This window comes from Carcharodon carcharias, chromosome 18, assembly GCF_017639515.1.
Source record: "Carcharodon carcharias isolate sCarCar2 chromosome 18, sCarCar2.pri, whole genome shotgun sequence".
NCBI lineage: Eukaryota > Metazoa > Chordata > Chondrichthyes > Lamniformes > Lamnidae > Carcharodon > Carcharodon carcharias.
The window spans coordinates 17,558,157-17,585,169 of record NC_054484.1 but is presented as its reverse complement, the minus strand read 5'-3'; the positions used below and the strand labels follow the sequence as shown (position 1 = coordinate 17,585,169).

At 45.0% G+C, this 27,013-nt stretch overlaps 2 protein-coding genes across 2 annotated transcripts in view; both read left to right on the top strand.

Annotated features, from left to right (window-relative positions):
• cyyr1 (cysteine/tyrosine-rich 1) overlaps positions 1 to 6,887 on the top strand; it is a 56,076-nt gene extending 49,189 nt beyond the window's left edge. Inside the window, exon 5 of the mRNA XM_041210849.1 lies at positions 6,751 to 6,887. Coding sequence (XP_041066783.1) covers positions 6,751 to 6,887 — 137 coding nt within the window. The remainder of the gene's footprint in view (positions 1 to 6,750) is intronic.
• Positions 6,888 to 25,972: 19,085 nt separating this feature from the next.
• LOC121290409 (putative histone H2B type 2-D) lies at positions 25,973 to 26,314 on the top strand. Its single transcript, XM_041210848.1, has one exon. It carries the CDS (start codon positions 25,973 to 25,975, stop codon positions 26,312 to 26,314), a length of 342 nt encoding a protein of 113 aa, XP_041066782.1.
• Positions 26,315 to 27,013: the final 699 nt, after the last annotated feature.

Here is a 27,013-nt window from a genome sequence, read left to right as displayed (position 1 = left end):
CTATCAACATCCTGGAGATTACCATTGACCAGAACTTGAACTGAACCAGCCATATAGATACTGTGGCTACAAGAGCAGGTCAGAAGCTGGGAATTCTGCAGAGAATAACTCACCTCCCAACTCCCCTAAGCCTGTCTACCATCTGCAAGGCACAAGTCAGGAATGTGATAGAATACTCTCCACTTGCCTGGGTGAGTGCAGCTCTAACAGCACTCAAGAAGCTCAACACCATCCAGGACAAAGCAGCCCATAGATTGGTACCCCATCGACCACCTTAATTCCCTCAACTACCGACGCACAGTGGCAGCAGTATGTACCATCTACAAGATGCACTTCAGCAACTCACCAAGGCTCCTTCAACAGCATCTTCCAAACCCATGATCTCTGTCACCTGAAGGATAAGGGCAGCAAATGCATGGGAACTCCACCTCCTGCAAGTTCCACTCCAAGCCACACACCACCCTTACTTGGAACTGTATTGCCATTCCTTCACTGTCACTAGGGCAAAATCCTGGAACTTCCTAACAGCACTCTGGGTGTACCTACACCAGATGGACTGCACCGGTTCAAGAAGGCAGCTCACCGCTACCTTCACAAGGGCAATTAGGGATGGACAATAAATGCTGGTTTAGCCAACAATGCCCATGTCCCATGAACAAATAAATTTAAAAAAGGGAATTTCAAAGACAAACGACCTTCTGAAATATGAAATTGCTCCTCATCTCTGTCTTAAATGGAAGGCCCCTTATTTTGAAACTGTGCCTCCTAGTTCTAGATTTCCCCACAAGGGAAAACATGCTCTCAGCATTTACCTTGTGAAGCCCCCTCAGAACCATAACTGTTTCCATGAGATCACCTCTCATTCTTCTAAACTCCAATGAGAATAGGCCCAAGTTGTTCAATCTTTCCTCATAAGACAACCCCTTCATCCCAGGAATCAGCCTAGTGAACTTCTCTGAACTGTTTCCAATGCAAGCATATCTCTCCTTAAGTAAGCAAACCAAAACTCAAGGTGTGGTTTCAACAATGTCCTATGAAGTTGTAATAAGGCTTCGCTTATACCCCTTGCAATAAACACCAACATTCCATTTTCCTTCCATTTGCTGCACCTGCATGCTAACTTTTTGTGACTCATATACAAGGACAACCAAATCCCTCTGTATTGCAGTCTCTCTCCATTTAAATAATATTCTGCTTTTCGATTCTTCCTGCCAAAGTGGACAGCCTCACATTTTCCCACACTATATTCCATCTGCCAAATTTTTGCCCACTCACTTAACCTATCTATATCCCTTTGTAGACTCTTTGTATCCCTCTTCATGATTTGCTTTCCTACTTAGCTGTGTATCATCACTGAATTTGGCTACAATACAGGTGGTTCTTATTGCCACTTTGTTGTAATTTTATATCTCTCAGAACAATGTAAAGGTGATACTCATTTTTGTGTGTGTAACAGGTTTTATTTACAGTCCTATAAAATGTCTACTCCATGCTTTGGCCATGGCTTCCAGCAATTTCCATAGTTTGTTTACCTTTCTTTAAGTCCACACCTAGGCTTAACGAATCAAGCATATCGAGCATAGATCAGTCAATAGACATACATAACAAAACACAGAACAATTGAATCATTGAACACTACACCAAGGACATCCTGAGGATTTGCTTCCTAATTTAAGGGATGAAGAACTATCATATAGTGGAGACACTTTCCTTTGGTGGCAGAAACACAGGTGGCATTATGAGAACAAGAACAAACGGCTTTTGATGAGCGTCTAAGTAACAGTTCTATAAGACCTTCATTGCCTTGTGTCATCTGGATAAATATGAAATGGTGATTAAGGGGCACACGAGGAGGCAGGTGACTACGTCGGAGTGAAACAGAGACTGAATGAGTAGCGAATTAGGTTCACGTGGGAACTTGGTGCACAGGGGAAAAAGGTGTGGCATACATAGGAATTATTCTAAATTAATTAAGTGAGTAATTAAATTAAGTTAACTAAATAACATAAGGATCAATGGCAGGACATGTGTTACGTTGCAGCTGTGGAATGTGGGAGCTTTTGGATATCATGACAAACATGTCTGCAGAAAGTGTAAGCAGCAGGATCAGGATTATTGATCTGGAAGCTGAACTTCAGACACTGCGCAACATAAAGGAGGGGGAGAAATACCTGGACATTTTGTTCCAGAAGACGGTCACACCTCTTAGAATAGGGTCATCTGTTTTGGTTAGCAGAGAGGGACAGGAGGGGTGACTGTCAGTGAGGCAAGTAATTGGACCGAGCAGACAGTAGTGAAGGAGCCTCAGACTTTGCAATTGTCATTCAGGTTTGAAGTGCTCACAGCCTGTGTGGACGAAAACGAGGTCTGCAAGGTGGATGAGCAGGCTGGCCTTGGCACCATGATACTGGAAGCCGTTCAAGCGGGAGGAACAAACAGGAATATAGTGGTAGTAGGGGACAGTATAGTGAGGGGGTTTGACACTGTTCTCTGCGGCAAAGAGCGAGAGTCCAGAAGGCCATGTTGATTGCCCAGTGCCAGTGTTCAGGATATCTGATCAAGGATGGAGAGGAACTTGCACTGAGGGGGAGGATCTAGTCATCGTGGTCCATGTAGGTACCACCTAGCCAGGACAAGGAACGAGGTTCTGCACAGTCAGTATGAGAAGCTAGGTACCTGAGCCATGTGCAAATTGGCATAGGGCAAATAAGATCGGAGAGATGAATGCGTGGCTCAAAGATTGGTATGAGAGAAATGGGTTCTGGCTTGTGGAGCACTGGCATCAGTACTGGGGAGGCTGGGGTCTGGACCATTGGAATGGTCCACTCCTGAACCGTGCTGGGATGAGTGTTCTTATGAATTGCATAACTAGGGAAGTAGAGAGGGCTTTAAACTAAACAAGGGGGATGAGGGATTAAGCTTGGGTAGATGTGGTAAATCAAGGGGTAGATTCAAAGCAGAAGACCATAATAGTCGTATGGGAAATGAGGATCATAGAACAGCAGGAAAGGACAGGTAGATAAAACCTAAGAATGCACCAATAGTCAAGACTAGAGTTTACAAAGATAATAAAAAGACAAAACTAAAGGCTCTGTATCTGAACACACATAGCATTCTTAACAAAGTAAATGAATTGATCGCACACATTTAAGTAAATAAATATGATCTGGTAGCTATTTCAGAGACATGGCCACACGATGACGAGGATTGGGTCCTGAACATTGAGGAGTATATGATATTCAAGAAAAGCAGGAAGATAGATAAAGCTGGAGGGATAGCACTATTGATCAAGGATGACATTGATGCAATAGTTATTGATAACCTTGGTTGAGCAAATCAGGGTGTAGAATCAGTTTGAATGGAGATGAGGAATAGTAGGGGAAAGAAGTCATTGGTAGGGGGTCTACAGGCCCCCTAATAGTAACCACAATGAGAAATATTGGGTGCTTGTGATAAAGGGACAGCAATAATCATGGGTGATTTTAATCTACATATAAACTGGAAAAATCAGACTGGCATTTTTAGGCTAGATGAGCAGTTCATAGAATGCTTTTGAAATAGTTTTTTTAGAGCAGCATGTTCTGGAACCAACGAGAGAGCAATATCTTGTGCAATGTGACAGGGTTAATTAATGACCTCAGAGTGAAGGCAGTCCTAGGTAGCAGTGACCTAATTGTGATAAAATTGAATTTTATGTCTAGTTTGAAAGGGAGTAGAATGGGGCTAAGACTAGTATTTTAAACTTAAATAATGCAACTCCGTGGGCATGAAAGCTGAGCTAGCTGAAGTGAACGGAGATATTAGGCTACGGGATAAATCAAGAGAGAAGCAGTGGTACTCAGAATTTTTCTTTATAGTACGAATATACTTATTCTAAGAGGAGGACCCACAATCTGCTATTAACTAAATAAGTTAAGAAAAGCATCAAGCTTAAGGAAAAAGCATATAACTGTGCAAAGATGAGTAGCAGGTCAGATGATTGGTCAGAATATAAAGAACGGCAGAGAATGACTAAAAGGTTAATCAAGAGAAAGAAATTAAAGTATGAGAGGAAGCTAGCTAGAAATGTAAAAATGAATAGCAAGAGTTTCTACAGGTATTTGAAAAAAAAGGGTAAGTAAATTGAGTGTTGGTCCTCCGGAGAGTGACAAGGAGGAGTTAATGGTAGATAATAAGGAAATGGCGGATGAAATGAACAAATATCTTGCTTCTATCTTCACCATAGAGGATTCAAAAACATTCCAGTAATAGCTGTAAATCAGGAGGTGGAAGGAAGAGGGGAACTTGATGAAATTACAATCACTAGGGAAATGGTACTGAGCGCACTGATGGAGCTGTGGGCTGACAAGTTTCCAGGTTCTGATGGACTTCATCCTAGAGTCTTAAAAGAGGTGGCTAATAAGGTAGTAAATGCATTGGTGTTAATTTCCCAAAATTCACTAGATTCTGGGAAGGTTCCATCAGACTGGAAAGTAGCAAATATAACCCCTCTATTCAAGAAGGCAGGGAGGCAGATAACTGGAAACTATAGGCCAATTATTTTGGCCTCCGTTGTGGGAAAGGTGTTAGAATTAATCATTAAAGGGGTTATTGCTGGGCACTTGGAGAATCTTAAGGTAATTGGGAAGAGAGCATGGTTTTGTGACAGGGAAATCATGTTTAACCAATTTATTGGAGTTCTTTGAAGGATTAACACAAGCTGTGGATAAAGGGGAGCCTGTAGACATGCTGTACTTGGATTTCCAGAAGGCATTTAATAAGGTTCCATTGCAAAGGTTATTGTGGAAAATAAAACTAATGGTGTAGCGGGTAACATATTAGCATGGATAGAAGATTGGCTGGCTGGCAGAAAACAGAGAGCGTGCATAAATGGGTCTTTTTCTGATTGGCAGGAGGTGTGACAAGTGGAGTCCTGCAGGGACCTCAACTCTTACAATTTATTTCAATGGCTTAGATGAAGGCAGTGAAGGCATGCCAGCTAATTTTTTTAGATGACACATGATAGGTAGGAAAGTATGTTGTAAGAGGACATAAGGAGGTTGCAGACATAGATAGGTTGAGTGAGTGAGCAAAAATCTAGCAGATGGAGTATAATGTAGGAAAATGTGAAGCTGTTCACTTGACAGGAAAAATAAAAAAGCAGAATATAACTTAAACAGAGAACTGCTGCAGAATTCCGAGGTGCAGAGGGATCTAGGTGTTCTAGTGCATGAGTCACAAGAGGTTAGTATGCAGGTACAGCAAATAATTAAGAAAGCTAATGGAATGCTTTCCTTTGTTACGAGAGGGATTGAACATTAAAGTAAGGATGTTATGCTTCAGTTATACAGGGCATTGGTGAGACCACATCTCGAATATTGTGTGCAGTTTTGGTCTTCTTATTTAAGGGAGGATGCAAATGCATTGGAGATGGTTCAGAGGAGGTTTACTAGGTTGATACCTGGAATGAGCGAGTTGTCTTATGAGGGAAAGTTAGACAGACTGGCCTTATTTCCACTGGAGTTAATAAGAGTGTGGGGTGACTTGATTGATGTAAATAAAATCATGAACGGTATTGACAAGGTGGATATGGAAAGGACGGTTCCTCTGGTGGAGTTCAGAACTTGGGGGCATTGTTTGAAAATTAGGGGTTGCCCTCTTAGGACAGAGTTGAGGAGAAATTTTTTTCTCTCAGAGGATTCTGTGACTTTGGAACTCTCTGCCTCCAAAGGCGGTCATTGAATAAGTTTTAAGGCAGAGGTAGATAGATTCTTGTTAGACAAGGGAATCAAAGGTTATATGGGGTAGATGGGAATGTGGCATTCAAAACACAAACAGATCAGCCATGATCTTATTGAATGGCGGAGCAGGCTCGAGGGGCTGAATGGCCTACTTCTGCTCCTATTTAGTATGTTTGTAACAAAAAATTCTCACATCAGGAATGCAAGAGGAATTGTGTCCTAGTTACTCAATTATAGTGGGATATAAGTGTACTGGTTATCACTGGGAAGGTAAAATAAAATGTTAAGGGCAGAATTTTACATTTCCCAGGCAGGCGCGCACCCAAGATGACATCAGGCAATTAAAGGCCATTAAAGTATTAATTAAGAGAGATTTTTCACTGCCTGCCTAACTTTATGGTTGGTGGGCAAGCAAATCGGCCAGGCGGCCTTTGCATTTTTGAGGAAGCCTCATCCACAGACGGGATGAGGTTTCTGCCATTAATTTAAAAAGAATAAAAATGTTTTGTCATGATTTTTATGATGTATATGTTCATGTAAGTGAGTCCTATTTGGGGACATTTTTCTCAAAATTTCCAAATCTTTATTTTTGATTTTAAAATTCCACAGCTCCCTGAGGCAGCTCTCTGCCTTCAGGCAGCTTTCACTGCACGCGCCCCCACACCTGCGTAGACTTCAGCACTCGCCCTCCTCCTGCCCCCACCCCGGCAGCACTGAGCCTTTCAGCATGTTTTTTTATGCTGGCCAGCCATTAATTGGCTAGCCAGCGTGAAATCACGGTCAAGGACTGAACGCAGACGGCAGACCGTTTCCAGGCCGCTCCCGGGTCCACCCACCACGCCCACCTGATGACCCAAAAATCCTGCCCTATGTGTGTGAATGCGTGCTATCTAATGACTTCATGTAATTTTTATTTGCTATAAGCAATGTTTGAGAGTAGACTAATTTTATTTATCTAATGTTCCTGTCAACTCTGTAAATTTTGATGGCTGTCTCTTCATTTCATTTATTTCTCAATTTTTCTTTTCAGTCCCTCCTCCTCCACCTTACAGCTACGACTATGAGATGGATTATCCTGCGGATCTCCCCCCACCTTACACTCCCACGCCTCAAGCTTCCCTGCAGTACACACCACCCCCACCTTATCCGGGCTGCTCAAGAAAATAAATTCTCACTTGACGTTACTAAGCACAACGTTGGAAGCTGATTGTAACTACATCACTCTCATAATAAATGAGAGTGGGCTGTACCCAAGGCTGCAAAAGAAAAACACCATTGTCCCTCTGATTTATTCGATCGCTGTGCTCAGACAATAAATGCTTCCTCAGCTCTTTAGGCAATTTTCTTTCCTGCAATGCTATGGACTAGAAAGATTGGATTTTTTTTAGATAAGTTATTAGATTTAATGCTGCAGTCACATGCCATAGTAAATTATGAATCTACTGATTTCTCCAACAACATCCAGATTTTGAACTGGCAGATCCCAACCTCCATAATGGATAGTAACTATTGAGGATCAGTATGTGAAACAAAATGAAGTGATTCGTTTCTACAAACGTCAAAGGTGAACAGGCAGTTGGACTTAAATAAAAAATACTGATATTTATAAAAGGTATTGAGTAAATGGATTTACTTTTTTATTGTTTCTATCAACAAAGCTGTGACGAAAAATCGCAAAATATTATGGAAAATAACAACAGAGCCTGTGTATAGAAGAACATAAATATGAGCACAAGCTAACAACTGGATCTGTGTATATAGAAACATACTATCAAATAGGGCCTGTTTACAGAGAAACAAAAGTATTATGCCAGGATAGTAACAAAGCCTATGCAGATAGAAACATGAATAATATCCCATGATACTTTGGAGTCCACACATAGAAAACTACAATTAATCCAAACTGGGTACTGTGCATAAAGTACAAATGTCCTCTATGGAGAAACATGAATATTAAGGATTGTAAATTACAATAGCTTCTCTTCCTGCTCCTACACAGTTACCTTTGGAGGTGTCCTTGGACCCCTCTTATTTATTATCTACATATTTTCCCTCAGCAACATCATCACATGTATGCTGGTAACACCCAGTTCTACCTCACTCCCAACTCTCTCAATTCCTCCACTGTTCCTAAATTATCCGAATACTTGTCCGGCATCCAGTACTGGATGAGCTGAAATTTCCTCCAGCTAAATACTGGCAAGACCAAAGCAATGTCTTTGATGCCCACTACAAATTCCATTCTATGGCCACTGACTTCATCCCTGTCTTTAGCAACTGTCTGAAGCTGAACCAGTCTGTTCACAACATTTATATATTTGATCCAAGATGAGCGTCTGATCATACACCCATGCCGGCACTAAACCTGCCTATTTCTACCTCTGTAATATCACTTAATTCCATCCCTGCCTCAGCACATCTTCTGCTGAAATCCTCATCCATGCTTTTGTTACCTCCAGGCTTAATTATTCTTACACACTTTTAATCAGCCTCCCACAGTCTTCTCTCCATACACTTGAGGTCATCCAAAACTCTGCTGTCTGCATCCTTACTTACACCAAGTTCCATTCACCCATCATTCCTGTGCTTGTTGGAATACTGGTTAAGCCAGGTTAACTCCTGGATTTAAAATTCTCATCCTTGTTTTCAAATGCCTTAATGGCCTCCTTTGTCCTTCCTATCTCTGTAATCTCCTTCAGCCCCATTAACCCTCTGAGATACATGTTCTCTTATACTTCTGGCCTCTTGAGCATCCGCAGTTTTAATTGCTCCACCATTGGTGGCGGCGCCTTCAGCTGCTTAGGCTCTAGAATTCCCTCACTACACCTCTCTACCCCCTTTCCTCCTTTAAGATGCTCATTCAAAGTTACCAATTTCATCAAGCGTTTGGTCATCTACCCCAATACTGCTTTATGTCAAATTTTACATATAAGGTTTCTATGATGCAGCTTGGGCCTTTTAATGCATTAAAGTTGCTGTATAAATACAAGTTGTAGTTGTAATTGTCACTAACTTTTGTGATTACACTAATGTTTGTGGTGATTCCTTTTCAATGTGTATTAATTGGATTTCAAAATAATGCTAATCATTGCTTTTCAACAGAAAATGCTGGAAATACTCAGCAAGTCAAGAAGCATCTGTTCAGAGAAATAGAATTAATGTTTCAGATTGATGACCCTTCATTTAACCCTGAGTGGTGGCAAGCGTAAGAACACCCAGTTGTCTCTCTCTTTAACAGTTCCTTGAAGTGACAATGCTTGCCACAGAGCTTGTGGAAAGAATTTGAGCGTGGAGACTTTTAACATGGGGATACTGTTGCACTGTAGCTACCTCATGGTTTTGACTGACCAGGAAATTCTCTCACACTTACTGCCTTGGCGTATCAGAAGGATTTACAGGTTGACAATCAACCGCTTAACCACACCACGGCCATCAAATATACCCAGTTCTACCTCTACCACAAAGAAAAACAACCTAAAGGCTGTTAGTTAGGGAGTAATATCACATGCCACATGATGTTGGGTGGCTGAGGAGGTGGCATTCCTTTTAGCTGGTCAGTAAAGCGCCAGGTTGGATGGATGGGTAGGGCAGGGAGTCATCTCTGAAAATGGAAACAACTAAAAAGGAAAAGAAAACTTGCATTTATATATTACCTTTTCACATCCTCAGGACATCCCAAAGTGCTTTACAGCAAATGGTGTGTTTTTGCAATGTAGGAAACATAACGGTCAATTTGCTCATCACAAACAGCAATGGAACCAATAACCAGGTCATTTGTTTAGGTGTTGGTTTTGGCAAAACTGCAAAACTGATGACCAAAACACCAGATAAACACTCCTGCTTTTCTTTGTATAGTGCTGTGGCATGTTTCACATTCACTGAAAGGGCAAACAATGCCTTGGTTAATATCTCATTCAAATTATGCTGTACTCTAACAGTACAGCACTCCCACAATAATGCACGGAAATGCCAGCTTAAATATTGGCCCGGATTTTGCAGTCCCAATAGTGGCAAACGCTGGGAGGTTCAGAGGGCTACAATGGCACTGCAACTTCTGGGGAGCCCACTAATGCTCAAATCCAGAAGTTGCAGTGCGCCTCTATGAGCTTGGGAGGAGCCCACCAAGACCTGTCATACAGGAACTCAAACTGATTGCCCAGCAGTTACACCAGTTTTTATGTGGATTTATTTAGGGCTGCTCTTAGTAGGCGTAGAGCCTGCTCAGAAGCGCAGCCCTTTAACTGAAAGGCGCGTGAAAATGCTCCCACTCCTCCGGCACACCCAGCTCCACTTCACCCCCGCAGCCCTGGCTCCCCCGCACCTCACCCCTCCCTCCCCTGGCTCCACAGCTTCTGTTTCTGACAACAGCAGGACTGATGAACCAGGGTTCTCAACTCTGAAGAAGGGTCATATGGACTCGAAACATTGACTCTGCTTCTCTCTCCACAGATGCTGCCAGACCTGTTGAGTTTTTCCAGCATTTTTTTGTTTTTATTTCAGATTTCACGCATTAGCAGTATTGTGCTTTTACTTTAAAGCACCCAGGGTTGGAGGGGACAGTGCATCCAAGGATGCCAGGGCTGGGGAGTCAGGTGGGAGCTGGGGGAACCGGGAGGGATGTGCCAGATGGGGAGAAATTGGAGGTGCTGGGAGCTTTTCTGCTGACTGCAACATTCAGGCCTATGTATTCACGTCTCTGGAATGGGGGTTGAACCGCAACCTTCTGATTCAGAGCAGAAAACGCTACCACTGAGCCAAGACCACAAAGCTGTAATTAGAAAATGTTGAAAATAAAAAAAACGAACACCTTAAGTAGTTTTGTGTAATTTGATTGGTCTGTGGTGTCGTGTAGTTAATGTGGGCCACTATTTAAACAGAAAGCAATGGGAGAAAAAAAGGAAAGGCTAAGCATTATGACGTAAAACACAAAAAATGGAGGATGTGTGACTGGAAATTTATTTAAAACTTTCTGACATTCATTGGATATAAAGACTTTTACATTCTGTATAATAATATCACAAAAGTGCATCTAGCCTGCTGGACCACCTGCATGTTAAATATGCCTTCACTTCTGAAAATACATTTCTAGTAGCTCTTCTGCTACAGGCAACAATGAAAACCATTAATTTTGATAGAGTAGTCTTTTAGAGGTTTAATATCTCTGCAACCCAAAGAACCAAACAAGGTACAATAATTTGGCCAATGCTATTTCAAAATGGATAGCTACCTACTGCAGACCTGTTAACATTGCAAGTGATATAGGTGTAAGAGATATTAATCAAATAGCATCTTCCAATCAATCCTGCCTTCCACTGGAATCGTCATATAGATGATCTATATAACAAAAGGATTACACAGTCAATGCTACTGAAGAATGTTTCAGTCATTGCTTTGGCTGGTGATTATTGAACGTATGTGAGCAATCACAGCTATCTTGGAATCACTGCATTTGTGATTGATGCTATTTGGCACTCTTCCTTCTTCTTAGGCCGTGTCTCGGGATCGAGTATGACTTGCTTCCACTCCAGTTCGATGGTATCTGAGATGGCTAATAAGTCCAACGTGTGGATCTGCAGACTTTGCTCCATGCAGGACAGGTGGTGCTTGAAAGGTCGGGTAGATGAGCTGTTTGGAGGTTTTTGTGCTCTCTCCAATGTTTCGACTTCGCCTTTACATAGTCCTGACGAAGTATCTGTGTTCAATGCCTTCCAAAATGAACCTTCTCAATTTTGGTTGGCCACAAGCCATGAGTCGGCGGGATGTTTGACCTCTTCAGGGATGTTTTGGGACATCCCTAAAGTGTTTCCACTATCATCCTGAGAGTCTCCTGCTGCACCAAATTCTGAGTAACAGTAGTTGCTTTAGAAGTCTGGTGTCAGGCATAAGAATGATATGTCCTGCCCAGCAGAGTTAATTTTGCATGATTAGTATCTTGATGCTGGGCATGTTGGCTTGGGAGAGGATGCTGCCGTTGGATGCCTTTCTTGCCACCAAATCTGCAGGATCATGCAAAATAACTGCTGATGGTACTTCTCCAATGCTTTGAGGTGCCTGCTGTAGGTGTCCAAGTCTCTAAAGCATACAGGAGTGTGGGGATCACTGCTGCCTGGTAACCCATGACCTTAGTCTTGGGTTTGAAATTCTGGTCCTCAAATATTCTTTTCCTCAGCTGGTCGAAGGCCGAGCTGGCACATTGGAAGAGATAATGAATTTCATTGTTTATGTCCGGCTTCGTCAAAGGAGGCTCCCAAGATATGGAAAATGATTCACATTTTTCAGGATCTTGCCAGTGATCTTAATTGATGGGGGGAGATGTGCTGTGGGAGCTGGTTGGAAGAGGATCTTAATTTTCCAGGTGTTTACTAAAGATTCCATTTTCTCACATGCTTCGGAGAAGGCGTTGACTTTGACCTGGAGCTGAGTTTCAAGTGAGTGCGCACACTAGTGTCATCTACATACTTGGCTGGTGATGAATGGACATACGTGAGCAATCACTGGTATCTTAAAATCACAGCATTTGTGATTAGTGCTTCTTGGACACTCTCTCCACTACAAGTAAGGCATACCAAAGAGAGACAATATGCTGAAACATTTGCATAGCGTTTCTTGGATGTTGAGAGGAGTAGGATACACAAGGCAAGAAATCAACAATTAGTACTAACAATACACACATTGATAACAGCAGTCAATCGTTTGGCCCTTTAATATATGCCATCTGTTCCTATTCAGATGAAGTTAAATTGTTTCATAGTTTGCCATTGTGAGATTTGAACTCTTGATAATCTTTTAAATCCATCTGTTTCAGATGAAGTTGCATTGTTTCATAGTTTGCCATTGTGAGATTTGAATTCTTGATACTCTTTTTGAGTAAACCTGTTTCCATCTGTTTCAGATGAAGTTACATTGTTTCATAGTTTGCCATTGTGAGATTTGAATTCTTGATCTTGGGGTTGCAAGCCCAGTACCATAACCACTTGGCCATTTAGGCCAAGCCTTAATATATGCCATGCAGCAATCATCCTCAGTTGGGCTTAATGAGTGTTTTAAGTAGTTGACTAGCTAATAGTGCAGAATTGAAATCCAACAGGCTTCAAATGGACAGAAACAGAATCTTCTTCTACAAGATGTCCCAACTAGATGGAATTTCTTCAGCGTCTTCGGAATCATGATCACAGACACGTTAGCTCTTTTTAAATGCAGTCTAGCGCTGCCTACTGTTGTTGAATTTGGCAAACTCAAAAATTTGTAACCCTGACTGCAGCCCAGCAGGTATGTAAATGCTAGAAAATGCTAGAAATACTCAGCATGCATTGTGGCATCTGTGGAGAGAGATTGCAGTCAGGCCTGCTGGGTATTTCCAGCATTTTTTATTTTTATTTCAGTTTTCCAGGATCCACATATTTTACATTTGTAATCAAGCTACTAGGAGGAGGAGAGATCTATGGTTTCTGCTCTGTAGTTTTACTCACTTTGTGCCATTTATTTTGTCTGTCTCAGCTGTTGACCAATGTTGTTTGCTTTAATACCCTTTCCCTGCACATTTAAGTAACTAAAGACTGTAACAATGGGATGGTGGTCAAAGCACATTGCCCTTATAAAGCAGGCATGTACTTAGCAACGCTTGGCGACATTTGTGCATGCGAACAACGTTTCTCCATCTCATGTCAGCTTGCATTATCTACTGAAAATATAAACAAAATTGTGTGTATAAGGAACTGGTTAACGGCAGCAAGCATTAGGACTTAAGTCTTTTCAGACTCATGGCACTGTGTTTTTTCTTAGCTGTAACTATGTAAATAAAATCTATGAATTTTCACTTTTAATTTGCACTTTATATTTGAAGACTGAAAGGTTTTTGATGTTTTTTTCACAATAAACAATTCGGTTTATGAAAGTTTCCATATAATACTGTGTTAATAAATGCCAACAAGTATGAGAAGTACAGAAATCATTTTTCTGCTGGTTTGTTCCTTGCATGATAATAATCATTAAGTAAGAAAACAAATATGAAATGTATCATAACTATCTATTAAATATGCGATTAAAAGCAAGAGTAGGTGAGATTAAAATTATAATTGAGAGATTTTTTAAAAATTACTTCATAGCCCTAATATTATCCCACTATAGTCAAGTAGTCCTGTGACAATGGATCGTGATTATTATTGCAGACGAACAAAACCCTTGCACAAATAAACATGTATATTACCCAGGATAGTAACAAGCACCGTGTAGAGCTAGTGCACAGAGAGGCATGAATATTATGCCAGGATAGTAAGCAGCACCTGTACATAGAGAAATATAAATATTAGCCCAGGATAGTAATAGGGTCTATGTTTACAGAAACATGGATATTATTCCAGCATGGTAATATGGCCTGTGTATACAGAAACATGGGGCAGGATTTCCCGGTCGGCGTGCGGGGTAGGAGGGGTGGGAGTGGGGGGCGGGACCCGCACACCGATGCATAAAATGACGTGGGATGAGGTCGGGCGGAACTCCTAACATCACCCTGCACCATTTCAATTTTCAGGTCGACGGAGGCGCAGCCAAATCAGCCGTGCACCCACCGACCTGTCAACGGCCAATTGAGGTCATTTAAAAAGTCCTCTACCTCGCGCAGGCTGAGCGTCAACTCGCAGACACTTCCTCCTACCTCTCCCTGGACCATGACGCCACCACTGAACATCAAGCCATTGTTTCCAGGATTGTCACTGACCTCTTCTCCTCTGGGGATCTTCCTCCCGCAGCTTCCAACCTGATAGTCGCCCAACCTCGGACGGCCCGCTTCTACCTCCTACCCAAAATCCACAAACAGAACTCTCCCGGTAGACCAATCATGTCAGCTTGCTCCTGCCCCACGGAACTCATTTCTCGTTATCTTGACTCCCTTCTCTCTCCCCTTGTCCAGTCCCTTCCCACCTACATCCGTGATTCCTCTGACCCCTTACGTCACATCAACAATTTCCAGTTCTCTGGCCCCAACCGCTTCCTCTTCACCATGGACGTCCAATCCCTCTACACCTCCATCCCCCACCAGGAAGGTCTGAGGGCCCTTAGCTTCTTCCTCGAACAGAGGCCCGAACAATCCCCATCCACCACTACTCTCCTCCATCTGGCTGAACTTGTGCTCACACTGAACAATTACTCCTTCAACTCCTCTCACTTCCTCCAAATAAAAGGTCTGGCTATGGGTACTCGCATGGGCCCCAGCTATGCCTGTCTCTTTATGGGGTATGTGGAACATTCCTTGTTGCAGTCCTACTCCGGCCCCCTTCCACAACTCTTTCTCCGGTACATCGATGATTACTTCGGTGCTGCTTCATGCTCTCATCGGGACTTGGAAAAATTTATTAATTTTGCTTCCAAACTCCACCCCTCCATCATTTTCACGTGGTCCATCTCTGACACTTCCCTTCCCTTCCTTGACCTCTCTGTCTCAATCTCTGGTGATAGACTGTCCACCAATATCCATTACAAGCCTACTGACTCCCACAGCTACCTCAATTACAGCTCCTCACACCCCGCTTCCTGTAAGGACTCCATCCCATTCTCTCAGTTCCTTTGCATCCGTCGCATCTGTTCTGATGATGCTACCTTCAAAAACAGTTTCTCTGACATGTCCTCCTTCTTCCTTAACCGAGGTTTTCCATCCACGGTCGTCGACAGGGCCCTCAACCGTGTCCGGTCCATCTCCCGCACATCCGCCCTCACACCTTCTCCTCCCTCCCAGAAACATGATAGGGTGCCCCTTGTCCTCACTTATCACCCCACCAGCCTCAGCATTCAAAGGATCATCCTCCGCCATTTCCGCCAACTCCAGCATGATGCCACCACCAAACACATCTTCCCTTCACCCCCCCATGGCGGCATTCCGTAGGGATCATTCCCTCCAGGACACCCTCATCCACTCCTCCATCATCCCCTACTCCTCAACCCCCACCTATGGCACCACCCCATGCCCACGCAAAAGATGTAACACCTGCCCCTTCACTTCCTCTCTCCTCACCGTCCAAGAGCCCAAACACTCCTTTCAAGTGAAGCAGCATTTCACTTGCATTTCCCCCAACTTAGTCTACTGCATTCGTTGCTCCCAATGTGGTCTCCTCTACATTGGAGAGACCAAACGTAAACTGGGCGACCACTTTGCAGAACACCTGCAGTCGGTCTGCAAGAATGACCCAAACCTCCCTGTCGCTTACCATTTTAACACTCCACCCTGCTCTCTTGCCCACATGTCTGTCCTTGGCTTGCTGCATTGTTCCAGTGAAGCCCAAAGCAAACAGGAGGAACAGCACCTCATCTTCCGACTAGGCACTTTACAGCCTTCCAGACTGAATATTGAATTCAACAACTTTAGGTCTTGAGCTCCCTCCTCCATCCCCAACCCCATTCTGTTTCTTCCCCCTTCCTTTTGTTTTTTCCAATAATTTATATAAATTTTTCTTTTCCCACCTATTTCCATTATTTTTAAATCTTTTTTGCCCCCCCACCCCTACTAGAACTATACCTTGAGTGCCCTACCATCCATTCTTAATTAGCACATTCGCTTAGATAATATCACCAACTTCAACACCTCTGTGTTCTTTTGTCTGTGACATCTTTTGATTATCTGCTCCTATCTGCTTGCTTGTCCCTACAACCACACGCCCCTCCACTTCTCTCCTCCCACCCAACCACCCCACCTTAAACCAGCTTATATTTCACCCCTCTCCTTGTAAAGAAAAATCAGTTCTGTTGAAGGGTCATGAGGACTCGAAACGTCAACTCTTTTCTTCTCCGCCGATGCTGCCAGACCTGCTGAGTTTTTCCAGGTAATTATGTTTTTGTTTTAGTTAAAGGACTTGCCCATCCGACCTCAAGATTGGTGAGCAGGCCAGGAGCCCTGGCAGGCTTCAAAGAAATCATAAAACCTCATCCACAGGCGGGATGAGGTTTCATGTAGGTTTTTAAAAATTTAATAAAAGTTTATCTAAAAGTGATGGACATGTCTCAACTCATGTGACAGTGTCAGGGAAATTTTATTTTTCTATTTTTAACATTTTTGAATTTGGCACCGATTTCCCTGAGGCAGCCCTTAGCCTCAGGGAGATGTGTGCTCTTTCGCGCGCACAGGGAATCCCGCCACCCCCCCACCCCCAACCCCCCACCCACACAGGGAGTGCATAGGGGGGAAATTCTGCCTACGAATACTATCCTTAATAGAAACATGGCCTGCATGATGAGGAAGAGAATTAACTCATTTTAGTGTAAGACTTGATAATAACAGATCTAAATGTCATCATACTTATTATTGTCCTAAACCTTTTTGATATACTGATCTAGGGTTGAGGGGAATGTTAGTTAGCATGCTTAATTACTCAAGTTGTGAATTCTCAATGATTTAATCAAAGTGCTGTTTATTGTCAAACTCCCTCCAGACAAAGAGAATGGGAAGCATGTTATCTTAATCTTTTATCATTTTGTCTGGAAGCACTAGTTGTGTGTTTTGCATTCCTCTTTGGTAAATCTTTAATTGCATTAAGATGGATGACACCAATTGGGGAAATGAATATTTGCACCACTCTTTGCTTCCAGTGTTGGGTTAAGATATTCAGAGGCAGAGTCAAAAGAATACATCTTCACCATTAACTTAGAAGAGTATCCATTCTTTGTGATTATTACACTGTCACTTCCTGTGTCAACCATCCTTCTGACGTCCCTTAATAAGTCTCCTAATTTAATATTAAAAGGTGATAACTGAATGGTTTTATGGTGTAGAGTTTAAATCCATGTGAACTAGATTAGGCCTAATCAAAAGTATATTCCATTTAGGATAGCCAACAAAAAGAGATAAATTTTGATCTCATCAATTTGAACCACATTCAAACTATATTTTAAATTTGTTCTTGGAACATGGGTGAAAGGAATAAGGCTGCATTTATTGTCTAGTCCTCTTTGTCCTCAGAAGGTGGTGATGGATCTTCTGCAGTCTATGGCAGAACTACTGCAGTCATTGAAATGATAGTTCTTCCAAAATTGTTAGGTAGGAAATGTCAGGATTTCTTCTGGTTGCAGAGCACTTGAGAACCTTAAACATCTAGTTTTGACAGTGTAAATGTTGTAGTATACTTAAACAACTCTCATGAAACTTCAGCATATCTCAAGCTTTATTCAAAATGTATGCTTCCTTCTGTGACCGACTGGTTTTTACGTGCCCTTCTCAGTTTTGACCACAACATTACATTGTGCAATGTTTACCAGTGGATTCAATACTTTAAAGCATCAGTACATTGCTGCAGCAAATCAGAGTACAGTACCACCTAGTGGACAAAAGGAAGCCAGCAACTGCTAACCAGCAATTTGAATGCCAGACCAAGGGAAAGATTTTAACTCCAATCTCTTGGCTGGAAAGCTGCCCAAAGCCTATCATTGACAAAATTAATTGACAATATTGGTGAAGTTTTCCGCTCGGAAGACTAAGTGAGGTGGTGAGTGGAAAACCGCCGGACGTTGTGATTGTTCTCCGAGCCAGATTGTCTGCTTTTCAGCTCATTATTTTTATATGGACATGAAGCACGTCATATCTCATGGCGGGGCGGGTGGGATTTGTCCACCCCTCATTGCCTCAACAGCTCTTATTTCAGAGCGTCATATTTAAACTGCACCGGCGCAAAAATTATTCTCTGCAGCCCAGGGCCTGTCATGCCGACCAGTAGAATGGCCCTAAGAGAACCAAGCACACTGCTCTGAAACAAAAACAGAATTACCTGGAAAAACTCAGCAGGTCTGGCAGCATCGGCGGAGAAGAAAAGAGTTGACGTTTCGAGTCCTCATGACCCTTCGACAGAACTTGAGTTCGAGTCCAGGAAAGAGCTGAAATATAAGCTGGTTTAAGGTGTGTGTGTGGGGGGCGGAGAGATAGAGAGACAGAGAGGTGGAGGGGGTTGGTGTGGTTGTAGGGACAAACAAGCGCTGAAGTTCAGCACACACTGCCCTGAAGTTTAGCAACAGTGCACTGGGGCACTCCTGCAGGCAGTGGAGGACCGAAGGGACAGTTCGCCCGCTCACTGCCACATGTCTCTCTCTGCACCTTTTCCCCCAGACTCCATTGCCATACATCACCAGCACAATCACCCCTCCAACCCCAGTCAAGCCTTTGCCCAGAGCCCCTTCCCTTGCCTCTGTCTTGTGCAACATCCCCCCCCCCTTCCCCCCACCACACCTCAGTCAAGCCTTTGCCTTTCAACAGCATCCCCCCACCTTTTCGCTGGTCTCGCATGAGAAGACTTGGCTCTGAGCATACCTTCCCGTTGGTCTTGCCTGAGCAGTCTTAGCAAGGAGTGTGAACAGCGTCAACAGCAGCGCAGTGAAAGGTAGACGAGCGCTGCGCACACAAACCTTGAGGTGAGGTGTAGTTCACCAGGTGCATGTCAGTTATATGCAGTCATTAATCACATCGGTCTAATTAGCCGCTGGCATGGCCATTTGATCTAGAGTGAGAATGTGATTCCAGCAAGCTGGGTTTTTAATGAGTATTTATGAGATTCAAATACATGCAAATGTGGTTCCCGACACGGCACGGCAGGCAGCCTGCTTCATCATGAAAGTTGGGAGCAGAAAACTACAATCCATTTGAATGCTGGTGGGAAACTGACCTTTGGCCGCACTCTGAATTTTCCAGTCCTGTCCACCACAATGTCCACCACTGGCGGGAGAGGAAAATCCCACCCCATGGCCAGAATATTCTCGTCGGTGTGCGGGGGTGGGCCCTGCATGCCGACACGTAAAATGCCACACGGTGACATCGGGCGAGCATCCCAACATGCCATCACAATCTTTAGGTGGGTGGGCGCGTGATGTTTGCCATTAATTAACTCTTAATTACTGCCTTAAGGCAGCAACTGTCTGGTATTTTTCGGGGCCCGTGCGATCTTCAGGGTGTCACATGGGCGCAACGGGCAGGTGGGTAGGAGACATTTGCATAAACCTCATCCATGGGCAGGGTCGCGAATGTTATTTGTCAGACGTTTAATTGTGAAAGTTATTAATGCTTTCCTGTGTGAACAGTTCTGTGGAAGGGTCATGAGGACTCGAAACGTCAACTCTTTTCTTCTCCGCCGATGCTGCCAGACCTGCTGAGTTTTTCCAGGTAATTCTGTTTTTGTTTTGGATTTCCAGCATCCGCAGTTTTTGTTTTTTTTTACTTCTATATTCCTCTTGGTTCTCAATTGTATTTTCTACCTGACCCCCTCATAAGCATGCTTTTTCTTCTTTATCTTAATTTCGATCTCCTTTTTCATCCAGGGAGCTCTGGATTTGTTTGCCCTACCTTTCCCTTTCAATGGAATATACCTTGACTGTGCCCAAACCAATTCTTTTTTGAAGGTAATCCATTGTTCAGTTACAGTTTTTCCCTCCAATCTTTTGTTTCAGCCTATCTGGCCCAGCTCCATTCTTGCCCATCAAAGTTGGCTCTCATCCAGTTAATTATTCTTACTCTGAATTGCCTATTGTCCTTTTCTATCATCATCCTAAAACATACAATACAATGAGCACTAACTCCTAAATGTTCCCCCACTGACATTTGATATACTTGGCCCACCTCATTTCCAAGAACCAGGTCCAACAGTGCACCTTTTCTTTTTGGACTGGACACATACTGCTGTAGAAAATTCTCCTGAACACAATCTAGGAACTTTTGCCCCTCTCCGCCCTTTACACCACCACTGTCTCAGTCTACATTCAAAAATTTAAACTCCCCCATTATAACTACTCTATAATGGTTGCATCTCTCTGCAATTTCCCTGCAGATTTGTTCTACGTCCTTCTCACTAGTTGGTGGTCTATAGACTACACCGAGCAATCTAACTGCACCTTTTTTGATCCTTAGCTCTAACCAAATTGATTCTGTCCTTGAACCCTCTGGGACATCCTCTTTCTCCAGCACTGCAATGCTCTCCTTAACCAGGACAGCCACCCCTCCTCCTTTCCTATCTTTTCTGAATGGCTTGTATCCAGGAATATTTAACACCCAGTCCTACCCTTCCTTGAGCCAGGTCTCTGTTATCACCACAACATCATATTTCCACATGGCAATGTAACACCCCAATCTTATTTACTATACTCCATGCATTCACATACATGCATAGTAGCTCAGATTTAGGTCTTGTTACTTTCTCCTTCGCCTCGACTCCACTTAGTAACTTACTATTCTCTATTCTAGTGTTAGCTGTATCTCCCAGTATATTGTGCACCCTGGTATTCCTCTCTAAGATTCTCTCCTGGTTCCCACACTCCTGCCGAGTTAGTTTAAAGCCCTCCCAACAGCACTAGCAAATTGTCCCACAAGGAACTCAGTCCCAGTTCTGTTCAGGTGCAACCCATCTGGCTTGTACAAGTGCCATCTCCCCTAAAGCCAGTCCCAGTGCCCCAGAAATCTAAAGCAATCCCTCCTACACCATCTTTCCAGCCACGCATTCATCTGCCTTATCCTCCTATTTCTGTACTCACTGGCACATAGCTCTGGGAGTAATCCGGAGATTACTACATTTGAGGTCCTGCTTGCTAATTTTCTACCTATCTCCCTAAATTCGGATTGCAGGACCACATCCCCCTTCCTACCTAAGTCATTGGTACCAATGTGGGCCATGACCTCTGGCTGTTCACCCTCCCCAGAAGATTGTCCTGCAGCCGCACTGTGACATCCTTGACCCTGGGACCAGGGAGGCAACATACGATCCTGGAGACATGTCTATGGCCACAGAAACGACTGTCTGTTCCCCTAACTAGTGAATCCCCTATCACAATTGCTTTTTCTTTCTTCTTCCTCCCCTCCTGTACAGCCGAGCCACTCATGGTGCCACAAACGTGGCTCTGACTGCGTTGCTCTGAAGAACCAGCGCCCACTCCAGCTTCCAAAATGGGAAAACAACTGGTGAGCAGGACTCCTGCACTACCTACCTACTTCTCTTGAACAGTATGGTGGTCACCCATTCCCTCTCTGCCTCCAGACCCTTAAGCTGAGCTGTGACCACCTCTCTGAATGTGCTATCTATGCAGCTCTCAGCCTTGTGGATGCATCACAGTGACTCCAACTGCTGCTCGAGCTCTGAAACCCGGAGTTCAAGTTTCTGCAGCTGACAGCACTTCCTGCACATGTGGTCAGCTAGGACACTGATAACGTCCATGACTTCACACATATTACAGGACATGCATTCCATTCAACTGAGCTGCCCTGCCATGTCTTAACTCTACTTCCCTTATGTTATGATTCAATTTCTTGATGAATGAATCAATTAAACCTGCCTCCAACACACTCTTAGGCAATGCATTCCATATCCTGGCCACTCACTGCATAAAAAAGATTTTTCTCATATTGCTATTGCTTCTTTTGCCAATTACCTTAAATCTATGCCCTCTAGTTCTTGATTCTTCTACCAATGGGAATAGTTTCTCTCTAGCTACTCTGTCCAGACCCACTCTTGATTTTGAATACCTCTATTAAATCTTCTCTCAATCTTCTCTTCTCCAAGGAGAACAGTTCCAGCTTCTCTAATATTCTGTTATAAAAATATCTGAAGTTTCTACATCCATAGAACGATTCTCATGAATCTTTTCTGCACCCACACCAATGAAATCACATCCTTCCTAAAGACCTTTGGGTGACCAACTCTTCTGAAATAAAACAAGGGACACTTCAATTGTTTGGGGTGGCGGGGGAGGGGGTTTGTTGTTGCTGGTAACCATAAGAGCAGGGTGGGTGCTGGTGAAGGTGAGGTGGGGGGAATGGGGGGATTTCTACTGACAATAAAGTGGAAGTGAGGGGCAGGGTTTAAGGCAGTCAAAACTTATAGCTTATCTTGTGGAATCACAACAATCTGTCTGCTGGTCAACTCACAGTCTTACAGTTCCACCCGCTCACATAACTCAACTCAGACTCCCAGACTTGATTTTCCACAGGCAGTCCTAAGAGCACAGGACAAAAGGCAACCCTTGGGGTCAAAATAAGGGACAATTGTTTAAAAGTATGGGAGTTGACCATCCAATCAAAAGTACTGGTACACTGGTAACAAGTATATTATTCAGAGCCTTATCAAATGCCTTCTGATGATTCATATATACAACCTTTATTTACAGTTTTTTTTCTCAAAATTCAAACTAAATTACTGATGCATGATCTACCCTTTACAAGTTGATGTTGCATATTGCTGCTTAGCTTATTAGAATTAAACTCCTGTGGTCAAAAATGTTTAAAGAGTTGATGATGGAAAACTGCAAAAAATGCAATGGACATTTTTTTCTTTCAGTTCATGTCAGCTTACAGACACATACAGACATGCTGATAAATGCACCCGTGGCACGACTGTGTAGTGCAGAAGTTGCTGCCTTCATGGTAAGCAGTGCTGGCTACTCCTCCTCCTCACTGGGTGGAACTGCAGGCGTCTGTTCCTGTGAGAGCAGTGATTGGTTATGCAAGTTGGAGAGTTGCGCCACACCGCACAGTTACTCTTCCTGGTGTGTGGCGTTGCAGGCAATCCAAGTCACTTCTTCTCCTGGCTGAATGGCACTGCAGACAATCCCTCACATCTTCTTTTCCTGGCTGGGTGGTGCTGCAGACCATCCCAGTCACACTTCCTCCTGGCTGGGGGTCACTGCAGGCGATTTCAGTCACTCCTCCTCCTGGCTGGGGGTCACTGCAGGCGATCTCAGTCACTTCTCCTCCTGGCTGGGGGTCACCGCAGGTGATCTCAGTCACTCCTCCTCCTGGCTGGGGGTCACCGTAGGCAATCTCAGTCACTCCTCCTCCTGGCTGGGGGGTCACTGCAGGCGATCTCAGTCACTCCTCCTCCTGGCTGGGGGTCACTGCAGGCAATCCCAGTCACTCCTCCTCCTGGCTGGGGGTCACCGCAGGTGTTCTCAGTCAATCCTCCTCCTGGCTGGGGGTCACCACAGGTTTCTCAGTCACTCCTCTTCCTGGCTGGGGGTCACCGCAGATGTTCTCAGTCACTCCTCTTCCTGGCTGGGGGTCACTGCAGGCGTTCTCAGTCACTCCTCCTCCAGGCAGGGAGTCACTGCAGGCATTCTCAGTCACCCCTCCTCCTGGCTGGGGGTCACCGCAGGTGTTCTCGGTCACTCCTCCTCCAGGCAGGGAGTCACTGCAGGCATTCTCAGTCACTCCTCCTCCTGGCTGGGGGTCACCGCAGGTGTTCTCGGTCACTCCTCCTCCAGGCAGGGAGTCACTGCAGGCATTCTCAGTCACTCCTCCTCCTGGCTGGGGGTCACCGCAGGTGTTCTCGGTCACCTCCTCCAGGCAGGGAGTCACTGCAGGCGTTCTCAGTCACTCCTCCTCCTGGCTGGGTGGCACTGCAGACTATCCCAGTCCTCCCCCTGCCGGCTGGGGGTCACTGCACGCGATCCAACTCACACCTCCTCCTAGCTGGGTGGCGTTGCAGGCTATCCTAGTCACTCCTATTCATAGAAACATAGAAGATAGGAGCAGGAGTAGGCCATTCAGCCTTTCGAACCTGCTCAGCCATTCACTATGATCATGGCTGATCATCCAACTCAATAGCCTGCTCCCGATTTCTCTCCATATCCTTTGATCCTTTCGCCCCAAGAGCTATATCTAACTCCTTCTTGAAAACATACAATGTTTTGGCCTCAACTACTTTCTGTGGTAGTGAATTCCACAGGCCCACCACACTCTGGGTGAAGAAATTTCTCCTCATCTCAGTCCTAAATGATCTATCCCGTATCCTCAGACTGTGACCCCTGGTTCTGGACTCCCCTGCCATCTGTAACATCCTTCCTGCATCTACCCTGTCTGGTCCTGTTAGAATTTTACAGTTTTCTATGATATCCCCCCTCACTCTTCTGAACTCCAGCGAATATAATCCTAACCGACTCCACCTTTCCTCATATGTCAATCCCGCCATCCCAGGAATCAGTCTGGTAAACCTTTGTTGCACTCCCTCTATAGCAAAAACATCTTTCCTCAGAAAAAGAGCCCAAAACTGCACAGAATATTCCAGGTGTAGCCTCATCAACGCCCTGTATAATTGCTGCAAGACATACCTGCTCGCTATGAAGGCCAACATACCATTTGCCTTCTTTACCGCCTGCAGCACCTACATGCTTACCTTCAGCGACTGGTGTACAAGGACACCCAGGTCTCGTTGCACATTCCCCGCTCTCAATTTATAAACATTCTGATAATAATCTGCCTTCCTGTTTTTGCTACCAAAGTGGATAACCTCACATTTATCCACATTATTATGCATCTGCCATGCATTTGTCCACTCACTCAGCTTGTCCAAATCACACTGAATCGTCTCTGCATCCTCCTCACAGCTCACCCTCCCACTCAGTTTGGTGTCATCTGCAAATTTGGAGATATTACATTTAGTTCCCTTATCTAAATCATTAATATATATTGTGAATAGCTGGGGTCCCAGCACCGATCCCTGCGGTACCCCACTAGTCACTGCCTGCCATTCGGAAAAAGACCCATTTATTCCTACTCTTTGTTTCCTGTCTGCCAACCAGTTTTCTATCCATCTCAATACACTACCCTCAATCCCATGTGCTTTAATTTTTACATGTCGAAAGCCTTCTGAAAGTCCAAATAAACCACATCCACTGGCTCCCCCTCATCAACTCCACTAGTTACATTCTCAAAAAATTCCAGTAGATTTGTAAATCCATGCTGACTCTGTCTGATTCTGCCACTGTTTTCCAAGTGCTCAGCTATTAAATCTTTTATAATGGACTCTAGAATTTTCCCCACTACTGACGTCAGGCTGACTGGTCTATAATTCCCTGTTTTCTCTCTACCTCTCTTTTTAAATAGTGGGGTTACATTAACTACGCTCCATTCTGTGGGAATTGTTCCAGACTCTATAGAATCTAGGAAGATGACCACCAATGCATCCACTATATCTAGGGCCACTTCCTTAAGTAGTCTGGGGTGTGGATTATCAGGACCTGGGGATTTATCGGCCTTCAATCCCATCAATTTCTCCAACACCATTTCCTGGCTGGGTGGCACTGCAGGCAATCCCAGTCACTCCTCCTGCTGGCTGGGTGGCGCTGCAGGCGATCCCAGTCACTCCTCCTGCTGGCCGGGTGGCACTGCAGGCGATCCCAGGCACTCCTCCTGCTGGCCGGGTGGCGCTGCAGGCGATCCCAGGCACTCCTCCTGCTGGCTGGGTGGCGCTGCAGGCGATCCCAGGCACTCCTGCTGGCCAGTTCCTGTCCCAAAGTTGAACTTGACCATGGTTGACGAGAAGAAGGCAGGAGCTCCCAAGAAGGGTGCCAAGAAAGTCATCAAAAAGACGCTGCACAAGAGCGGCAATAAGAAGGATGCCAGGAAGGAGAGCTACTCTATCTACATCTACAAAGTGATGAAGCAGGTCCATTCGGACACCGGCATCTCCTCCCAGGCCATGAGCATCATGAACTCATTCGACAACGATATTTTTGAGTGCATCGCAGCGAGGCTTCCCGCCTGGCCCACTACAACAAGCAGCAGACCAGCAGCTCCTGGGAGATCCAGACCGCCGTGCACCTGCTGCTGCCCGGGGAACTGGCCAAGCACGCCGTGTCGGAGGGCATGAAGGTGGTGACCAAGTAGAAATCCACAAAGTAATGGAAAAAAACTGCTGCTGGCTGGGTGACGCTACTGGCGATCCCAGGCTCTCCTCCTGCTGGGCGGGTGGCGCTGCGGGAGATCCCAGGCTCTCCTCCTGCTGGCCGGGTGGCGCTGCAGGAGATCCCAGGCACTCCTGCTGGCCGGGTGGCGCTGTGGGCGATCCCAGTCACTCCTCCTGCTGGCTGGGTGGCGCTGCGGGCGATCCCAGGCACTCCTCCTGCTGGCTGGGTGGCGCTGCAGGCGATCCCAGGCACTCCTCCTGCTGGCCGGGTGGCACTACAGGCGATCCCAGGCACTCCTCCTGCTGGCTGGGTGGCGCTGCAGGTGATCCCAAGGCACTCCTCCTGCTGGCCGGGTGGCACTACAGGCGATCCCAGGCACTCCTCCTGCTGGCTGGGTGGCGCTGCAGGCGATCCCAGGAACTCCTCCTGCAGGCTGGGTGGCGCTGCAGGCGATCCCAAGGCCCTCCTCCTGCTGGCCGGGTGGCGCTGCAGGCGATCCCAAGGCACTCCTCCTGCTGGCCGGGTGGCGCTGCAGCTGGAGGAATCGAGCCAGCCCCAGGGGCGAGGAAAGGGAGGGAAAAGACGCTGCAATGCTGACGCAGGCTCTTTGTGACGGAAGGTCGGGCGGGACTTTTCGCTAGGTGGCGGTGCCGAGTCGACCT

Coding starts and splice junctions, on each gene's coding strand:
- LOC121290409 (XM_041210848.1), top strand. CDS start 25,973: ATGGTTGACGAGAAGAAGGCAGGAGCTCCCAAGAAGGGTGCCAAGAAA.